This window comes from Thamnophis sirtalis, unplaced genomic scaffold (genome assembly GCF_051295495.1).
Source record: "Thamnophis sirtalis isolate CommonGarterSnake01/CBP01778 unplaced genomic scaffold, rThaSir2_p1.2 scaffold_4, whole genome shotgun sequence".
Lineage (NCBI taxonomy): Eukaryota > Metazoa > Chordata > Lepidosauria > Squamata > Natricidae > Thamnophis > Thamnophis sirtalis.
The window spans coordinates 84,329,355-84,349,211 of NW_028261384.1; the positions used below are offsets into that span (position 1 = coordinate 84,329,355).

Consider the following 19,857-nt stretch of genomic DNA (forward strand, 5'->3'; position numbering starts at 1 on the left):
TCTTTCTTTCAAGGTAGCTGATTTTTTTTATAAAAATGTAGCTAAATGATCAGTGATTTTTAAATGATTAAAAAGGAGGAGGAAAATGACAGAAATCTTCTCAATCTCATTTTTATTTTATTTATCTGAGCTACTATACAGCCTTGAAGAGTTGCAAGGATTTAATCATGACAGTTGAGAACAATTCTACCCATACTACCTTCATTCCTATTAATACAGTAATAAAGTCATTTTATTGACCTTTTAACAATAGCTATTATGAGAAATAGCTGTTGCAAAAATGCCAATATGTTGTCCTTTAGCCTTTTTGCTGTCTTTTTAATACAGGTAGTCCTTGACTTACAACCAATTGCTCAGTGACCATCAAAGTTACAATGGATCTCCCCAGGGCTACATAGGACCTAAACTCGAAGTTCCAATGGACACCCTTCCCCAGAGTCCCGTCATTACATTTTGGCACTTGGCAACCAACCTGCATTTATATTCGTTTGTATTATCCCACAATCACATATCCACAATTTATGACTTTTTTAAATTTCCAGTTTCCAGCAAAAAAACACCCACTTTGGACAATGAATTCTCTTTATAACCACAGTTCACTTAACAACCACTACAAAAAAGTTCATAAAATTTGGTATGACCAACACAGCTTACGATACTAATTCCAGGGTTAGTTACAATTACATCTCAAGCTGTTGTAACAGAAAAAGTGGAACCCTTGAATTAGGCAGACTCTCCTAACATTTCAAATGAATATGATGAAATGACCACAAAAATAAATACATTGTGAACCAAAAAATGTGGAACAGGGGCCACAAGCCATTTATTTTTGTTTCCCTTTGGTACTTAGAAGGTGGTAGGACACCCCAGGAACTATGGGCCCCTGACTGAATGCTACATTTGCCTTTATTGTCTGATGTTACTCTCTGCCTCTTCCAAACATTCTGAGAAGTAAAGAAGTAAAAGTAATTACCAGTATCAGTTTGCATTAAACTGACTATGGAATTGGACTAGGAACAAAGAGATGGGGAATGGAAGTTAACCATTAATTAAATTAACCAATAAAATATTTGGGAAATTGCCACATCAGTCATATTATTATATATAAATTAGCAGGATCTTTGCCTGATTTCAAAACATATGCTAAACAGGTTAGATGAATTCAGAAATGCACATTCCTGTATGGTCAGAAGCTGTAATCCATCATAGTTTAAATTATCCACAGTTTTCAATTAATATTCTTAGAAAAATCCAAAAATTTCTGGATTCCAAAAGTGCTGAATACAGATGTTTGCTTTGTTGAAGAACCAACAATTACTCATATTTCCATATCCAACACAAAGCAATAAATTCACATCTACAAATCTACATCTACAAAGTACCTCAAGCCCATATATTTGAATCCAGAATGAGGACAAGTAAAAATTCAGAGACTTACCAGTTTTTCAATCCAATTTCCTAAATCTTTAAACTGGTCTGAAGTCTGCCGAGACAAAGCACCATTATATTGCAAAGCAGTGATTTTAAAGTTGCCCTTGTAATATGATAGCTTTTGATCTCTAATACCTAAAAAGTAAGATTTGTGTTAAATTAGCAATTCCAACATACTACTTCCAAATACTCAGTGTGATTTATTTTTCCTCGCTATTTCTATCCTTGGATTGAGAAGACCACACTAGACAGGGCAGAGGAGGCTAGTCCTTTTGCCCAGAAGGCAGAGGAAATATTAAAAGGAACATTACCAGGCTTTTGACATTTTACAAACACTGCTTCAAAAATCTAAATGCTTTTAATGTCTGATTAATGTTTTAATTCTGTAATTGTTTTATCATGCTCTTTATTGATATTGTAAGCTGTAAAGAGATGGGAGGCATACAAGTTTAATGAATAAATTATATTTCCATTAGTAGAAATTTAAAAAATATCTAAACTTACAGAATACTTTCTTTCAAGTCATTGGTAAAGGTAATAGAATTAATGTTTTAATAGATAATTTAGGTAGTCATGATCAGGTTTTTGAACAAAATGTTCAGTCAAAATTCCACTAAGATTGGAAAATAGTTTAGGTTAAATAATCCTAGGCTGGGGTTCATGATTTAATCTTTCATGATGTTTTCAGAAGTTCTTGAAAAAGATAAATGGTGGATTCAAACAACTGTGAGGTTCTTTTCTCTATGTCCCAGGGTATAGGGCTATACATTTGCAGAATGTGATCCATTATCTTACATTTTACACACAGGACTGCAGCAAGGAAAAAAGTAAGCAAGGAAGTCTCTGCAGGCCCATAATAGAAATAGCTGAATCAAATGTTCACTTTCCCCCATGGTTAAGCAAAGATCTATTTTTATTCAGTGTGTGAGGAAAAAGTATTTTGTTCTATTTGGATAGCAAGAACGTCTGATTGGCTTGGGAAATAAGCTGTTATTTCCATATTATAAAAATATGGCAGAATTTGCCTATTTATAAAATAAAACCAATTACAAATGTGTTCAAACAGCAGCTCTATAAATTGACCATAAGATGTTTTTTACCATATTGTGAAAAATAAGTCAGGAATCCAATGATGATTGCTGCTGCAATTGTGCTGGCCAAAAGGATGAGAAGAATTTTCCATGGTTCAAAATATCTGACTTTTGTGGTTGTTGGTTGTACTCTGGAAAAGTTGAAATAATACACTTTTAAAAGTTCCCTGTGTTTTTCTTCTCATTTCAGTATACATCTTACTGAAATAATATACAGTATATCAAACAATCTGGAAGTCATAAAAATAAGTTCCCGTGAACTGTTTTCATTTTCTTTTATCTTTTATCTTATGGCATCATAGTTTTATAGTGATTTTTTTAAAACCAGAAACAGCATATGATTATTTGAAACAATCAAATAAATCAATAAATAAGTTGACTTGTATCCCATTATTATCCTTCAACTAACACTTTTATCCTGTTGTGAACATAAAGCACTGATTAAAAAGACATATAAGCATGGATATGCAATCTAGCATTACTGTTATATAAGATCCTAAATTCCCTAAAGGAGAAATGCATTAATAATCTTATTTATAAACCACCCATCCTTAGACAGGGAAGGTACAAAAAGGTTGGAGGAAAACCAAGATTTGAAGAATGGCAAAAGCTTCAGGATAGGAAAGGAAGAGAACCAGAATGCCAAAAGCAGCCCAACAGAAATATGTTTGAGTGGCTCCAAATAGATCTCATGATGCTTGAGGATGGATAGGATGGGGAGAAGAAATGGAAAAGAAAGGAACCATACATGGCTGGCTAACTAGCATCGTAGAAATGAACTGAACTAATCTTTAGAATTTTAACTCTAGAACTCACTATCAGAAATATTAGTGAACAATCTTTATATTTTGAATGATGATGCTGGTAACATTTGTTTTGATATTGCATTTGTTTTTCAATTCACCCTAAATGGAGGATTTCATTCCATGAGCAATTCAAAATTCAAAAGGTCCTAACTCATTAAACACTTACTGAGATTGGATTCATTCAAGCCCCCAAAAGAATAATTCATTTTTGTCCAAAAATGTTGTTTCTATTAAATTCTCTTGAGGTTTACCTGCACTAGATGTACCAAAACAAAACACAAAAACCCCACTCCCTCTGTACTCCATTGTCCCAATGCCATTCTTAGGATTTAAAGAGAAAGATTTATACATACTATCCTTAGCTCTATTAATTTGATCTCCTGATTGTGATGTAAATGTTAAGCAATTTTGTCCTCTTTTTATTTTCAGACATTTGTCTTCTATTAGTGTAATTGCTTTGCTCTACGTTAGATTTGCACTGTATGTTATGTTTCTAATTAATCTTTTAGTTAAAGTTTATTTTTGATTCAAGAGCAAAATATCAGATATATTACTATTCCAAGTAATTTGCCTAAAGATTATCTTAGCATATGACTGCAAGACCGACAACAGTATAAAATACCAACAGTAAAAAAGTCAAAAAATATAACCATATCAACAAAGCACAAAGTCATTAAAGCCTAACAAAAACCTCCCAATTTAGAAATCATACAAAAAAAGCTGTCAGATGAGAACAGCCAAATCTTTAAGAACTTGTTGAAGGAAACAGTGAGGGCAAAAATAAATATAAATAAATAAGAAGCCTGGGGAGATAAAAGAAACAATAAACAAATCTCTGCCCTGGAAATGACTTTATCTTGATTCATGGTATAAGAGAAGAAAGAGAAACTGTCAGAGATTTTGTTATAATGCTCTGTAACAATAAAATTCCAATAATCTTTGTTGTGTCTGATTCATGACCTCGTCTACCTCAAAGGGCTGATGTGATCATTTCAAGATCAAATTATCTTACAATGCTGATATACTCTCAAGCAAGAGTATCTGCTGCTTGTTAAATGAACAGATTGTATGTTTTTTCTTCAGTTAAATAATTGTTTGCATTGATTGTAAAAGATAAATTTATATTTTTGGTTCAGTGGTAGCTTCCCTGAGTGCTAAAACTGAATAGAAGGACAGGATATAAATATAATAACTAAATCAGCTTAGATTATGTGGGCAAATCAATCATGAAGTATTAATAACAGTAGGAACACATTTACCATGAATAAATTTTTATCTGCCAATTAAAAATAATTAGACAAGGGACTATCCCATTTTGACAGGTATGTTTAGAAATTCAGCTATTTTGGCAGGAATTTCAATAGGATTTTTAATTCTTAATATGCTGCTTAAACTATTGTTTAGAATAGAAATCAGTTGTTTTTTTACATAATTCTGAATATATTTATAAATGAGATAATTGCTATTGCCATTTTTTATGGACTGGAAATTTGAACTTTGATTTGTGTAGTGAGAGAAACAATTTAGTTGAGAATGAAATTTTCCTAGTTTATGTCTTTAAAATGTCAAAAATTCCTTTGTTTTTTTGGAATACTTACATTAATATTCAAAAAAATTAAATATAATTCCTCTGTAAATCTAATCTTTCTCTTATGATTAAAATGAAAAATTAGTTTCTGGTATAGAAAATAAGATATCATCTTCCAAACCTGATTCTCCCCAACATGAGGTTCAAATTTATTTATAAGGATGTTTAAACTAACAAATCATTATTTGAAAATGTGGCATTCTTATTACACCTGAACAATATATGGTAGGAGAGTGTTTTAATTTGAACAAATGAAAGAGAATGTTTTCGCCTTGATAATAACTATCTAAAAAAACAAAAGTGTTTCCCAAAGTATCCTGTGAGAACACCTTTGAATGTCTGAGTGTGTATTTTAAATTCCCTCAACTGAAAATACATATAGAGCAATGTTTCTAAATCTTAGCTATTTTTAAGGTATAAAGATCTGAACTCTCAGAATTCCTCAGCCCCATATTGGTTGGCACATCTTAAAACTTTGCTAATGTTGGAAAAACATCAGTCTAGAGGTTTGTTTAAGCAAAAGACTAAGAATGCACATCTTCATATTGCATCACTTTGTCTGTTTTTAAGCAATTGCATGAGATGAGCAAGGGAAGGGTGTGGGGGCCTACTGTATTTGACAGGTTTCTGTTAGCTACTTTTCCTGCTATGCAACACTTAGTTGCTGCTGTAATTTAGTCATTTTTTCACCCACCCACTAAGGGTCAAATTGGTTCATGTTACACAGCTTTATCAGCTACACCCATATGCAGAGTAAAAATGCTGCATTTTTTACAATTGGGAAGCTATGAGTCTTTCTATCCCCACACAGTCTATTCTTTAAAGTCCTTCCTTCTGCTGAGATTTCTAGATTTCCTGTACTGGAATATTTGTAGTTTCAAGATTTATTTGAAAGGAGAGCAAAAGCACATTTACTTACAGCACAATACAATTTTTAAAATATCAGGAAGCTCTTTAAAAATGTGGAGAAAAGCAGATTTGCAACTTGTTTTTCTGGTACCTGAATGGCAACCAAGCAGGACAACAAGCCAAACAAAAATCTCTGCAGGCTGTGTTCTTTGTGCTTCTTGGTATCTTCACAGGTTAGAAACAATATTATTTAGAGAAATTCAGTCACCTAGCCAATCTTCAAGAACAAGAATGAATGATTTATAGGGAAACAACTAAACAACTGTTGCTTCCTTCCCTCAAAATGGTTTGCTTTTGAAAAATTGGGGCAGACAGTTTCCAGTTTACAGCTTTTTTTCTCGATCATCTGTATGACAAGATAATATCTGCATGTACATTTCCCCCTTTATGAAATTGTCAAAAGCCCACAAAAGCCCACATTTCTGTCTTTAAAAAGTGGCAGATCTCAAGAAGATTCTATGACTGTCCCTCACAGAAATGGTCAAATAATTGTGAATTACAATTACTAAGCAAAGATGTTTGAGTGTAAAATAAAAAGGTCAATAAGTGTTTGCTCTGCATTTCTTTTTGCAGTAAGTAGCTACCTAGCTTCTTTTAGTGATGTGTCTATAGGACTCAATGGGTTCTGCTTGTCTGTTCCAAGGATGTAACGGTTGAATCTCCCTTTGGGATGTTATTATTTAACCTTACAATTACATTCTTTTTAATAGTGCCTAGTATAGGCACCGATTCTTCTCAGAGATGGCAATAAAGATCTTATATAGATCTGCGCAGACATAAACCCATGGCTTGCTGTAACCCAAAGCTTCCTTATCTTTGGAGCATATGTGATTGGAGACAGATTTTTGATTAAAGAGGAAGTTAATCTGAATACTTCTGTAGGTTGCCTGTTGGTTTAGCTATTAGATGGTAAACCTTTCTGGCTCAGTAAGTCAAAAAATTGGAAAATACCTAACTTGATTGTGCTGGTTTGTTCCCCTTCCTCCCCCAACAAAACAGAACAATTCTCTATCTCTCCCTCACATACAGGTACATCTAGGCCACTCTGAACAGTGGCACTCAGGAGCAGTGTTGAAGGTGGGCCTGAATTTGAGGCCTGATCTCCACTTCAGCCCTAGCACTACTGCTGCCACTCAAAAAGGCCACTTTATGCTGTCACCCAAAGCACAATTGCCTCCACCGCCCAGTGCTCCCCAAAATCTGCCGCACACTATAACTTTCAGGCAGTAACCTTCAAGCACCATACTTTTAGACAGAATAAGGCCTTCTTTCTTCCATGGCTTCTGTTGCCTCTGAAATCCACACAAAAGCATGCTCCGTTTCATATGATTTTTGGAGAGTTTGGAGAGCACACCCATTCTCCTGCAGCCTCTAAAAACAATTTTGAATTTTGAAAATAGTATTGGTGTGTCACTCAAAATGTTGTAGGTTACCAGCTTTGACACACATATCATAAGTTCACCATCATTGGTCTAGGTCTGTGATAGCGAACCTATGGCACACGTGCAACAGGTGACACATAGAGCCATTTCTGTCAGCTCCAGCGCACACTGGCCAGCTGATTTTCAGGTTTGATTTTCATCCATTTTTCGCCCTTCAGAGGCTTCCCTAAAGCCTCCGGAGGGCGAAAAACCGCCCAATGCACAAACCGGAAGTTTGGGAATGGACCCTGGTTTACTTGTTGAGCTATTTTTCTCCCTCCGGAGGCTTTGAAGCCTACTGAGCCCACCATAAGTAGAAAAATGGGCTGTTTCTGGCTGCTGAAGGGCATCCAGTGGGCGGGGGAGGCCGTTGTCACTCTCCCCAGGCTCCCACAAAGCATGGGGCAGCAGGGGGGGGTCATGCACACATGCTCAGGGGGCACAGCATGAGGGGCATTAAATTATGGGGGTGGGCACGCAAGCATGTGTGGTAGCGCATTTGCATGTGCTTTTGGCACTCAAGGTGAAAAAGGTTCGCCATCACTGGTCTAGGTCATTATCCTGATAGACTGTGACACAGCAGCCTTATTTCTTCATTCTCTATTTACCTAATAGTCATACAGCTTGATTATTCAATGTCATGTTGAGCGCTTTATCTGTGTTTGCTAATCAGAAGCTGCTAAACAACAATGATCTTAGAGGAACTAAGGCTGAGTTTTCTAATTTTTTTCACAAGCAGGAGCTTCCTCCATGCAGATCTTAACCTTTTCCCTGATATCTTATCTAGCCTGTTAGATCTAGTTCATACAAATGGTTTGCCACTTAGAGTGGGAGGATTGTTTCCTCCTGAGGAGTATTGTGGCAAATTGAAGTATGAGCCTTGCCTCCAACTCAATCCTGCTCTTAATTTAGCAGGCACTAAATACTATATCCATTAAAACAGGGGTGTCAAACTGGTGGCCCAAGGCCCGGATGCATCATATGCAGGTCACAACCATCCCAGCTCCACAAAGGGGAAAAACATCACAAAATGTCATGTGGCGCAGCAAGTTTGACACCTATGCAATAGAATATTCAAAACTTTTCTTCCAGCATTTAAGTACAAAGAATACTAATTGTTAAAGAATTTAGAGAATGAGAATATAAATTTCCTGGGTCTATGACAAATCGTCACCACCTGGCTACAGGGGACAATTTGCTTCAAGCCTGGGCCTTCCGCTCTGTTTTCCAAAATCAGCCCAGCTTAAGGGAGTGAAGGTTGCTGCCGACCTGTACTCATTCTCAAAAGGCTTCCGCATCTTGTTGTCCAGTGCCCTCCTGTGAAAGGCAGAATAACTGGGAGTCATTGTTCCATACTTGATATCTATCTATCTATCTATCTATCTATCTATCTATCTATCTATCTATCTATCTATCTATCTATCTCTATCTCTCTCTCCCTCCCTCCCTCCCCCCCCTCTCTCTCACACACACTCACACACACACACACACACACACACACACACACACACACACACACACCATTCTGAGTTTGGGAACTTTTATTCACACCCAAGCTGGGAAATTGCCAATCATGCTTGGGCTTGGAGAGAAGGATCTCTTCTTTGGCGGGCTGGATGTGTGCTTGGGGACTTTTATCTGCATCAAAGCTGCCACGCTGCCAATCGCATCTGGGCTTAAGGAAAATGATCTTTCCTTGTCATGTTACAATGGATCCTGAGGACTCCTGGGCAGGGAGAGGGTCAAGCAGGGATGATGACAGGGCGACTTGCTCCTAACAGCCATCACCATGAAGGTTTTTCCTACTGAAGACAATGACTCCCACATAGGCCTCCTGCTCTCCCTCTCTAAAGGTGTCCTTGCCTCACATACACTTTATAGTGAAGGGCAGACTAAGTGGGAGTCATTGTTCCAGATTGAATCACCCAGTCATTGTCCTTGTTTGCCCCTCTCTCTCCCAGGGATCCATTAGAATCCAGCACAGCATGTCAAAGGAGAGGTCCTTCTTCCCAAACCCAGGCATGATTTTCAACTTCCCACCTCTGATGTAGATAAAAGCTAGCATGCTTGAAACCCTCTTAGCCTGCCTTTCGGAGACGGGGGCTGGAAAGAGAGGTGAGGAACTCTTTGGAGAAAAAGTGCAGGTTGCCAGGAGCTTTCACTTCCCTTAAGCCAAGCCGGCTTTGGAAACCAGAGCGAAAGGCCCAGGTTCACAGCGAGTTGGCCACGTAGTGAGTTGGCCGGGGTAAGATATCCCATTGAAAGGTGATGGTGGCCAATTGTCCACAGTCAGGTGGCAGCAGCCAAGTGACCATGGTGATTTATCCCATTCCATAATTTCTTGCTTTCAGTCTCATTGTTTCTGTATTTGATTGTGTGGCATCAAACACTTCTTGTTTTTTAGACATTATTTGAATTTAACATTATTTTGTCTGTTAAAGTCCAGTCTTAAGAATATTATGGAAAATGTATATGTATATGTAAGTTTATATACATATTTGTGTATATATGTGTGTATATCTCTGTATGTGTCTGTGTGTATCCAAACATCCCTCTTATATTCTCTTTCCTTCTTTTTATCTTGCTGATCGCCACTAAGGACTACTGACACTGTAGCAAACTCTATATTATTTTTAACTTGTAACCCTTTTTCACAAATGGAGATATTATATTTTTTTAAAACTAGGATCTTTCAAATAATCTCCTTCTGTTGTAATACTGATCAAAATATAATATACTCAGTAAATGTAATGTCAGTAAAGTTCATCAGAATAATTCCAACTACAGATATTTGCACCACAATAAAAATACAAGTAAATCCTGCAGCATAGTTTCCAACAAAACACCTATGCTTTAAGAAGTATTTCAGTAGGGGAATAATTAGAAGATACAATTATATTCTTGCAATACAAGAAAAAAATGACTTATGCACTTTTTCTCCTTTACATACTGATGAAGACAGAAATTTGTAATGCTAGAAACATACAAAGGGGAAAAAAAGGATAGTGAGCACATCTCTCAGCATTATCTAATCTTGTCTATCTTATTGTTACTCGTATTCTTCAGAAGACCTTCCCCCAATTCAAATCAAAGTCATATTACTTACCTTTGAAGGCCCCAAGGTCCATGATGGTAGCTGAGATAGCCTATAGGAGTTCCTAAACCAGTTTGGACAAAATCAGGACCACAACGAGAATGCTGCTGAAATGCACAGTTCTTACTGTGTCTGGTTTGACACACAGGGTAGACTGCTAATGGTAAAGTCTTCATTGCAAGAGTGAAACAACACCTAGCAATGCGTGGAAATGAAAAATGTGGGTGAAACGGAGCAAATTAAAGTAAAAGAAACATGCCAGCATGGAGAAAATTATGAGTCTTTAGGCTTCTGATAAGCACAATAGAAATTCCCACATGGCCATGGATGAAATCAATCAAACTGACCAGAAATGTGTAGTCTTGTCCTTTTCTAGAAAGATTTCCAGTTTTCTAAATATGGCCAGCACGCTTAGTTCTAATGGCTAGCACCTTCTAATAATATTCCCTTTCATGATCACTTATAGCCATTCTTTGCTTAAAGTCAGCCCACAGCAGCCAGATGGAATAACTGATTCTAAAATAGTAATACAATTACTGTCTAGATACTTCCATCTGCTCAGTGTTCCAGAGACATCCCTCACTTTTGTCTCATTGGATGTCTCTAATCTCCTAATTATGTGTTATACTCTACAAGTAAGGAACTTCCTATGGGAGGTGCTTTCCATTTAAAAACTCAAACTTTTATTATTTAAGCTTCCTTTTCCCAATAAAAAACATTATTTTCAATAACCCATTTACCATAAACCCTTTTTGCAATAGCCTTAAAAAGTAAAGATTGGGAATTGGAGAACCCAAAATTCTCTAAGTGTCTGCTGTCCTTTCCAACAGAAAATCACATTTAAGCAAAATGTAGAACAATTTACTTTGGTGAGGAAGATGGTAATGGAAGCTTTGGTTTTCCTTTCTGATGCAATATTTATATTCTTGGCCATTACTTGCCGGATACTGATTGCTGCTGTCACCAATTGTCTGCATTCGTGGATTCACCTGATTGAACTGCTGGCCATGGCTCAGGATATTAAAATTAGAGGAGCCATAATATCACTGATATTGTATATTTCCCTCTTAAAACAGCTTATCTTTTCTTGAACAACCTCCCGAATAATCAACTAGCAATTAAGAACCTAACTGATAATGTTAATGTTGAAGAAAGAATTTCTTGTTAGGCTGCAATCCTTAATTTAATTACCTAACATAGAAACAATTTAGTAGGTAGTCCTTGACTTACAATCTCACTTGAGCCAAAATTTTCCATTGCTAAGCAATTGTTAAGTGAGCTTTGCAGGCATGGTGGTGCAGTGATTAGAGTGCAGTATTGCAGGCTAATTCTGCTGACTGCCAGTAGTTTGATCTGGCCTGCTCAGGGTTAACTCAGCCTTCCAAGGGGGGAAAATGAGGACCCAGATTGTTGGGTGCAATATGCTGATTCTGTAAACTGCTTCAAGAGGGCTGTGAAGTGTTATATAAATTTAAGTGTTATTGCTGTTTTACAACCTTTCTTGCCACAGTTGTTAAGTGAATCTGATCTCCTCATTGACTTTGATTGTCAGAAGGTCACAAAAGGAGATCACATGACCCTGGGACATTGCAACTGTCATAAATACCTGCCAGTTGCAAATATCTGAAATCTGATCAGGTGCTCATGGGGATGCTGCAACAGTTAAAAATGTGAAAAATGATCATGTCACTTTTTTTCAATGCTGTTGTAATCTCAAATAGTCATTAAATAAATGGTGGTAAATTGAGGTCTAATTATACTGGAAATTTGTTAGGATTCCGAGGAGTCAAAAGTTAAGAATTCAGATGTGCACATTTTCTAAAAGTAAAAACAGGAATACAAAAGCAAAAGAACAGATACTTCAAAATCGGGAAGATAGTGATTTTTTCAAGACAGTGAACAAAAGGCCAAGGACTCTTGTAAAGTATTCTAAATGTACCTTTACAACAGGGAAAATATTTAATTTTTAGACATTTTTAATTTTTCAACAAACAAACAAAAAAGTCATGGAAATAGAGACTGACACTATAGTGACTTGCAAAGTGTGCCGTATGTTTCAGTTTATGCCCACAGAAGACCCAAGCTATGTATGTATCAAATGTAAACTACTTGAATTAGAAGAAAAAGTAGCAGGCCTAGAGGCAACTCTAACTACTCTGAAACTCAATGAGCAAAGCAAGAAGTCCCAGCCTAAACAAGAAGACTACACCAAAATAAAACATACTAGGGAGGGAGGGAGGGAGAGGGAGAGGGAGAGGGAGAGGGAGAGGGAGAGGGAGAGGGAGAGGGAGAGGGAGAGAGAGAGAGAGAGAGAGAGAGAGAGAGAGAGAGAGAGAGAGAGAGAGAGAGAGAGAGAGAGAGAGAGAGAGAGAGAGAGAGAGAAACAGAACTATAGTCTGTAGTCAATCAAGGGAGGTATATTGTCTCCTTGGAGCAAAAATCAAAGCTACAACTGAGTATTTTACTTAAATAATCAATCCCATGGATTACTACTTCTTTTTCCCCCTTCATGTAGGAACCAATGACGCAACAATGAATCTGAAAACAATAATAAGAGATTATGAACAGCTAGGGAATAAAGTTAAAGAATTAGGAGCACAAATGATGTTTTCATGTATACTTCCAACAAAAGGCCAAAGGTATTCCAGTATTTGAGGGGCTGCCACATAGAAAAGCTAGTCAATTTATTTTCCAAAGCACCGGAAAGCAAGACAAGAAACACTGATGGAAACTAATCAAGAGAAGCAATCTGGAATTAAGGAGAAGCTTCTTAACGGTGAAGACAATTAACCAGTGGAACAGCTTGCCTTCAGAAGTTATCGGTGCTTCATCACTGGATGTTTTTAAGAAAAGACTGGACAGCCACCTATCTGAAATGATATAAAGTCTTCTGCTGGAGCAAGAGGTTGGACTAGAAGACCTCCAAGGTCCCTGATTGATTGATTGACAGATAGATAAACCAAAATGGCAAATCAAGCCAGCAACCAAGAAGCAAGGCATATAGTTGCATCCGGTGGTTGGTTCCGGCAGATGCTACTGCTGGTTCACTCAGGGATGTGCCATGTGTGTGGGCGTGCTTTGCGCGTACATGCGCAGTACAACAAAAATTGCTCTATGCATGCACAGAAGCCAAAAACAAGATAGCAGTGCCTATGGCACCACCAGGAGAACCAGTTCAGGGGCATCGCAGGCTTGGGTCACTGCCAGTTCCAGTGACCCAGGCCACCGAGCTACTACTGGTTCAGCTGAAGGGTTGTACCACAAAACCGCGGACAACAAAATCGCGGTCGACAAAATCGCGTATGTGACGTCATCACAGCACAACGAAAAAGATCGAAAAATGTAAAAATAAAGCGAAAACCTTACCCTAACCCCCCCAAACCTAACTCTAAACCTAACCCTAAACCTAACCCTTAACCTAACCCTAAACCTAACCCTAAACCTAACCGTTAACGTAACGAAAAACCTAACGCTAACCCTTAACCTAACGCTAAACATAACGCTAACGCTCTAACCCTAACCCTAACCCTTAACCTAACCCTAACCCTAACCCTTAACCTAACGCTTACCTTTATGTGAATCGGCTTGCTGTAATTTAATTTTTATTTCAATTTTTCGATCTTTTTCGTCGCGTTGTGATGACGTCACATACGCGATTTCGTCAACCGCGCTTTTGTGGAACGCGGTTTTGACGGGTCACGCAGCTGAAGCAGTCCAAACAGGTAGGAACCCACCACTGCTTTTATTTGCAAATCAATCATCTTTCTCTAGTTTCTCTTAAAACTAGAGTTATGGCACTTTCCCCAACAATTACCTTTTACCTTTATACTGAAAAATCTAAATACTTTGCAAGATTTCTCTCTTAATGGAACAATGCTGGTTTTTATAGTACTATTTCTATTCACTTCCAGGGTGGGGAGGGAAGAGAAGGAAATAATATGTGTGTACAGGTTTTTGAAGAGCAGGGGGAGTTGCTTTCTCAAAGATCTGAGTAAAGCACCTTTTTTGAAACTCCACAAAATAGCATCGTGCTTCTAACAAGTAAAATGGCTTTACCAAATCAGTGGTTACTATGCATGTGCAGTATATATACAGAATTAAGTTGAATATGCAATTTAGTTGAGATGGGTTGGCTGATTGAGGCACAGAGAAACTTTTCTATTATGCAAAGCACTTTGTCAAGATGATTTAGCACCCAAAGTCACTTAACAGAAGTGGTGGTTTTCAGCAGGTTTTGACCAGTTCTGGAGAACCGGTAGCGGAAATTTTGAGTATTTCAGAGAACCAGTAAATACCACCTCTGAATGGCCCCACCCTCATCTATTCTCTGCCTCTTGAGTCCCAGCTGATTGGGAGGAGATGGGGATTTTGTAGTAACCTTCCCTGGTGTGGAAAGGGAATGGAGATTTTACAGTATCCTTCCCCTGCCACACACCCACCAAGCCACACCCACAGAACTGGTAGTAAAAAAAATTGAATCCCACCACTGGGCTACAGATATGTCCCCCCCCCCACTTTCCCAGCCTCCTTGTACATTGAGTTCTGGAATGTGGGGCTGGTTGGGGGTCATATCCTCTTGATATCTGAGTGTTTGTAGGTAATGTCTTAATAAATCTTTCCTAAGTTTTGTTGTGGTCCACGTGCCATTGATGCTTATATTCTTTGGTATGTGTCTTGCAAATTCTAAAGATAAATGGATTGCCATACTTGTTCCTTTTCCTCCAAGAAATAGGACAAGAGTTTTGGTTGTGAAAATCTTCTGAATATCTTGGTCAAAATATGTTTTCCTGTCAGTAATTTGATTGTCAAATTTGCAAGGAAAGGGGAAGAAATTAATATTTGGTTGATTTATTTTGCTACTCATTTTTCATTATCACATATGCTAATTAAGAGGAAGAAACCACAAATCCATAATCCAACAGAAGCTTGTTTTCCAATTTCTAGCTTTCCAATGTTCGAATACACTTCATTGTTGCTTTCAGAAGAATCTCTCCCCATTTGTACCCAAATCTACCAATGTTTGTGGGTAATTTGTTCATATCTTTCCTGAGTTTTGGTAAAGTTTGAGTGGAGAAGACTCAAGAGAGCTGTTTCACAAAATATTAAAGATGACGGTAGACTGTGTTCTGCCTTTATAATTGTGAAAATCATATTGTAAGAGATGAATGGATAATGCTCACAACTTTGATTTTTATATGCTTTGCTTGTACGAAAATTAATCTGATTATGGGCAGCAAGGGCCAGTGAGAAAGAAATGCTATTCTGGGCAGAGAAAGGGAAGGGGAGAGGGAGAGGAATATGTAGCATATATTGTTTATCAAAATCTGAGTAATATTTTTGCTTAATGCAATTTAAGATCTAATGGAACATATGTTTAGAACTCTGCTACTGCAAAAGAGGTGACAGGATGTTGTTGAATAGGAAGCGTATTAAATAGCTTTTCTTTCCAAAAGCTTCTGCAATCACCTATTGTGATTTGCATTCCAGCTCAGGGGTAGCCTTTGAGTTGCATGACTTTTACACTGTGTATTTTACTTAGATGAGTTATGGGAGCAGGTTTGTTGAATTTCATCTTTGTCCCTTAACATGGCATCTCATCAGGATGAAATAGACAAGAAAAAGGGTAGAGTTTGGAACATTTGATAGAGCCTCCATGGATAGGTATATTCTATCTGAAACAAAACAACTATTTTTTCCTTTGACTTTTAGCTCTAGAAGCAATCCAAACATAATAAATACATTCTTATATATCCTCCAAGCTTTACAAGATCCCATTCTAGAAAATTAATAAAGAAATGGGAAAGTATAAAAATCCTTTGCAGCTGAAGCAAGTAGGAATGTAATGGTCAATCTAAACTTTTCCTCCAGGTGATTTTAATCTGTTTTGCAATTATTTTAACCTTTTCCTATTTATTGTCTCTAAAAATTCAGCCCAGGAGCTTCATCATAAGCAATGGATCACACCTATAAAAGGAACGAAAGTGACCAACTGAAATTTTTCTGTCCTCAGCAATGCGAATTCAGGCAGTTCCTTTTCACAGGTACTCTGGTTACTTCACCAACAGGAAAAATGTAGATGTGGACTCATCAATTTTCTTAAAGTTTTTCCCCCAGATGATCTGTCTCCGGTCTGACCACTGAAGGAGTGGAACCCACTCATCATCATGCAGTCTGTGCATAGAAGATTTGAAAACAAGAGCCTGCTTTCCTGCTAGTGGATATGACTGGGAGAGCTGCAGGAACTCTAGTGACATCATTGTGAATGGAACAGACCTACCATTACTGAGTAGATATATGGTGTGTATGGGGTAATACAAGCCCGGTTCCCCTACAATAATGGGGATGACTTCAGATGACTTCAATAGGATGAGGACTGCAGTAACTTCAATAAGGAGCGCTCCAGTAGAATCACACAATATTGATGCCTCCACTAGAAAAAAGGGAGATGCCTCTTCTGCATTTCAGCAGCCAAATACAACAATAACTAATTTATTTTTACTGGGACTGTCTGTTCAACTGATTGACTTAATGGAATGGGTGATGGTGATAAAATGACCATTGATCTCTATTCTTGTAATTATTGCTATGTTTTTACCTGTTCTGACATCTCCCTTAATCCTTAGGGAATCCCTATCTCACAATGGAGTCAGTGAGGTGCCAAAAAGAGGGGGGTGGCAGATCAGAGACCTTCTTAATGTTGTTATAGTTACAACATACATATGGCCAAGTCAGACCTTAGGAAAAAAACCAATCAAATAAAACTCCAGGGAATTCTCATGGAAGACTGGGTATGTATATTGTGAAGATTGAATTTATTGGGGTAATCTAATCATTTCACATAGAATAAAAGGAATTTGGTTGGCAATAACCATATTTTTCTGCTCTGCTCTCCTTTCTAATGTACACCCTTAGGGCAAATTTGAGAATATTTCCTATAACCCGCAAGGACAGACCTCCATAAATTAAAGCTATTAGGGATCTTTTTATTGGTGCACAAGATCCAATAAATTAGATACATGCAAAGAGAGGAAATTGTTAGAAATTAAGAAGACCTCTGATCTCCCCCCCCCTCTTTTTGGCACTTCACTGACTCCATGGTGAGGCAGGGATTCCCTGAGGATTAAGGGAGATGGTAGAAGTGGAATCTACATATCCAAAGGGAAGAGTTATCTATCTTTTCCCGGCTTCAAACAGGATCAAAGCCCAAATCATGAGCATCCCAAACTGTGCAGGAAGCACACAGTGAAACCAGAATATAAATCACAGATCTCTGTTCACAACAAAAACCAGTTCTTCTCAAAAACCAAATCCATGCACCTCATTTCCTCTGTAATCTACCCTTGAGAATAGAGCCTTTTGTTCTTAAGAATAAAATATCCTTTGCACAGTAAGTCTGGGTTTCATTTTTAAAAATTGTTCTTGCATTACCCCAGTTTGTGAAAACCGCATCTTTTTAGCAAATATATTATGGCTCAAAGTGATTACAATCATGTTTCCTAGAATTATACTAAGAATTGGGTTTTTAGCCATAGTTTGCTGAATATTGGTTGGATTCTCACATGTTGTTGAATCATACAATACATCTTATAAACCCAAAAATATGAATTTACACAACATGCTAGGACATTGGTTTTGATATGGCTTGTTATGTAACCTGTCTTTGTTTTCAATGTCTTTTCATTTTTTTTAATGTGTCCTTGAGATAATGTGAACTTGCATGCTCTATTCCAAGGGTCCATGGCCTGTTAAAAACTGGGCCATGCAAGCGACTGGTGAGTGAGTGAAGCTTCATCTATGCATGTAGGTTGCGGACAAAACTATTCCCCACACCCTGGACTGTGAAAAAGTTGTGTTCCCCAAAAAGGTTGGGGGATCGCTGCCCTATTCAGTAATTGTTAAACAAAAAAGCCTAAGATATTTTTACTCTGCCATTGATGCTCTAAACAATTCATTGTGAGCACAAATCTATTATTATGATTTTCATCTTCAGAAAGAGATAATAAAAGTAATGACTCTCCAAAATTTATCACTTTCAAAATGTGGATATAATTGTTTCCCAAAATTCGAACATAATACTGAAGTTAGTATGGAGAAAAAAGTACTACAGAATACCAAATATATTTGTCAGTGTTAAATAAATAACATTGATATTTATTTTACTTTATTTTAATATGTGATATAAATTGATTTCATACCAATCAGGTTTGTATTATTGAGTTCATTAAGCTACAAAGGCACACCAAGATCACAGTATAATTAGGCAAGATCGATTACGGTACTTAATTCAAGAATTAATATCTTACAACCTGCATACTAAGCAATGAGCATTGCAGGGAAAATGTAGCCCATAAATTTAAAAGGGTCCAAGTGTCAGAAATCACTTAAGGTGAGTCTTACACATTTTAATGTATTGCCTACCTGGACCATATTATCCAGGTGGTCTGTTTGCTCACTCCTCTTCTAGAAGGGTAAATATTCTAGGAAATATTAAAAAGGCAAAATATTACATTTCTCTGAATGAGAAATGGAGAAACATGTTTTTAGGCAGAAAGTAGACTCATTCTTAATAGCCCCTTGCCTCCTCAATAGCCCACAGCAGATGTTAGCACTTAAGAGATAAAGAGATAGCTAGGTCTATTCATAAGCAAATGCTCTCACCTAAGATCTAACAAAGGTAGGATTAGCCATCTACCCATCTAGAAACAGCACTCACCGCATGACACTGGGGAGATTACTTCACCCAGCAAGATTCAACCAAGCTTGGGACTCAAGACACTATAAAGTTACCCCTGCATGGCCCCATGGGAGTCTGACAACCAATCATAATACATTTCTTATACAGGAACAGGAAGCTCCAAGGCGGGGCTCAAGAGAGGGTATAAATCTCTTTCTGTCTCTCACCCCTGTGCTTTTTCTTTTGCCCAGGACCAAAAAATCCATGTAATCCTATTCACCATTAAACCATCTTTCCAAGCAGTCTTCATGTTTCCAGTTCCTTTCTTGGAACTGAACCTAGATGGACATTTCTTCCATCACCTGGTTTAATTTTTATCATTGTCCCTTTTGCTCCAATCTGAAATATAAACCATTTCAATGCTATTTATATCAACTTTAGTTAGGTCTTGCAAGAATGTTAAAGTAAAAACTAGTTGCAGTTTGCGTCTTCAATATTAGTGATTGTCATTGGCACAATAACATCTAACACATATTGAGTGCTTTTAATTTCTGTGATATGCAAATTCATTCATTTTGACTTAATACGATGTATTTAGTATGATGTACAGAACAAACTAAGCTGCTATGTCTGGTTTAAAAAAAATCTAGTTTAGTATAACTTATCCAATGGATCAAGATCAAAAAGTTTCAGCAGAAGTTTCTGCCTTTTCCCTTTTGTATTTTTTTTAAATTTCTGAACAACTAGTTACAAAAGATAACAGATGATAGAGCCTGAAATTTAACAGTAAGAGAGAAGTGATTTTAAAAGTGATTTTGTTCAATTAACTCCCCCAAATTGCAT

At 37.3% G+C, this 19,857-nt stretch overlaps 1 protein-coding gene across 1 annotated transcript in view; it reads right to left on the reverse strand.

The window, feature by feature from the left end:
* The window catches only part of LOC106542262 (transmembrane protease serine 11C-like), a 53,992-nt gene extending 43,618 nt beyond the window's left edge, over positions 1–10,374 (reverse strand). Inside the window, exons 1-2 of the mRNA XM_087714416.1 lie at positions 10,353–10,374; positions 1,439–1,566 (exon numbers count right to left, since the gene is read on the reverse strand). Coding sequence (XP_087570542.1) covers positions 1,439–1,566; positions 10,353–10,374 — 150 coding nt within the window. The remainder of the gene's footprint in view (positions 1–1,438; positions 1,567–10,352) is intronic.
* Positions 10,375–19,857: the final 9,483 nt, after the last annotated feature.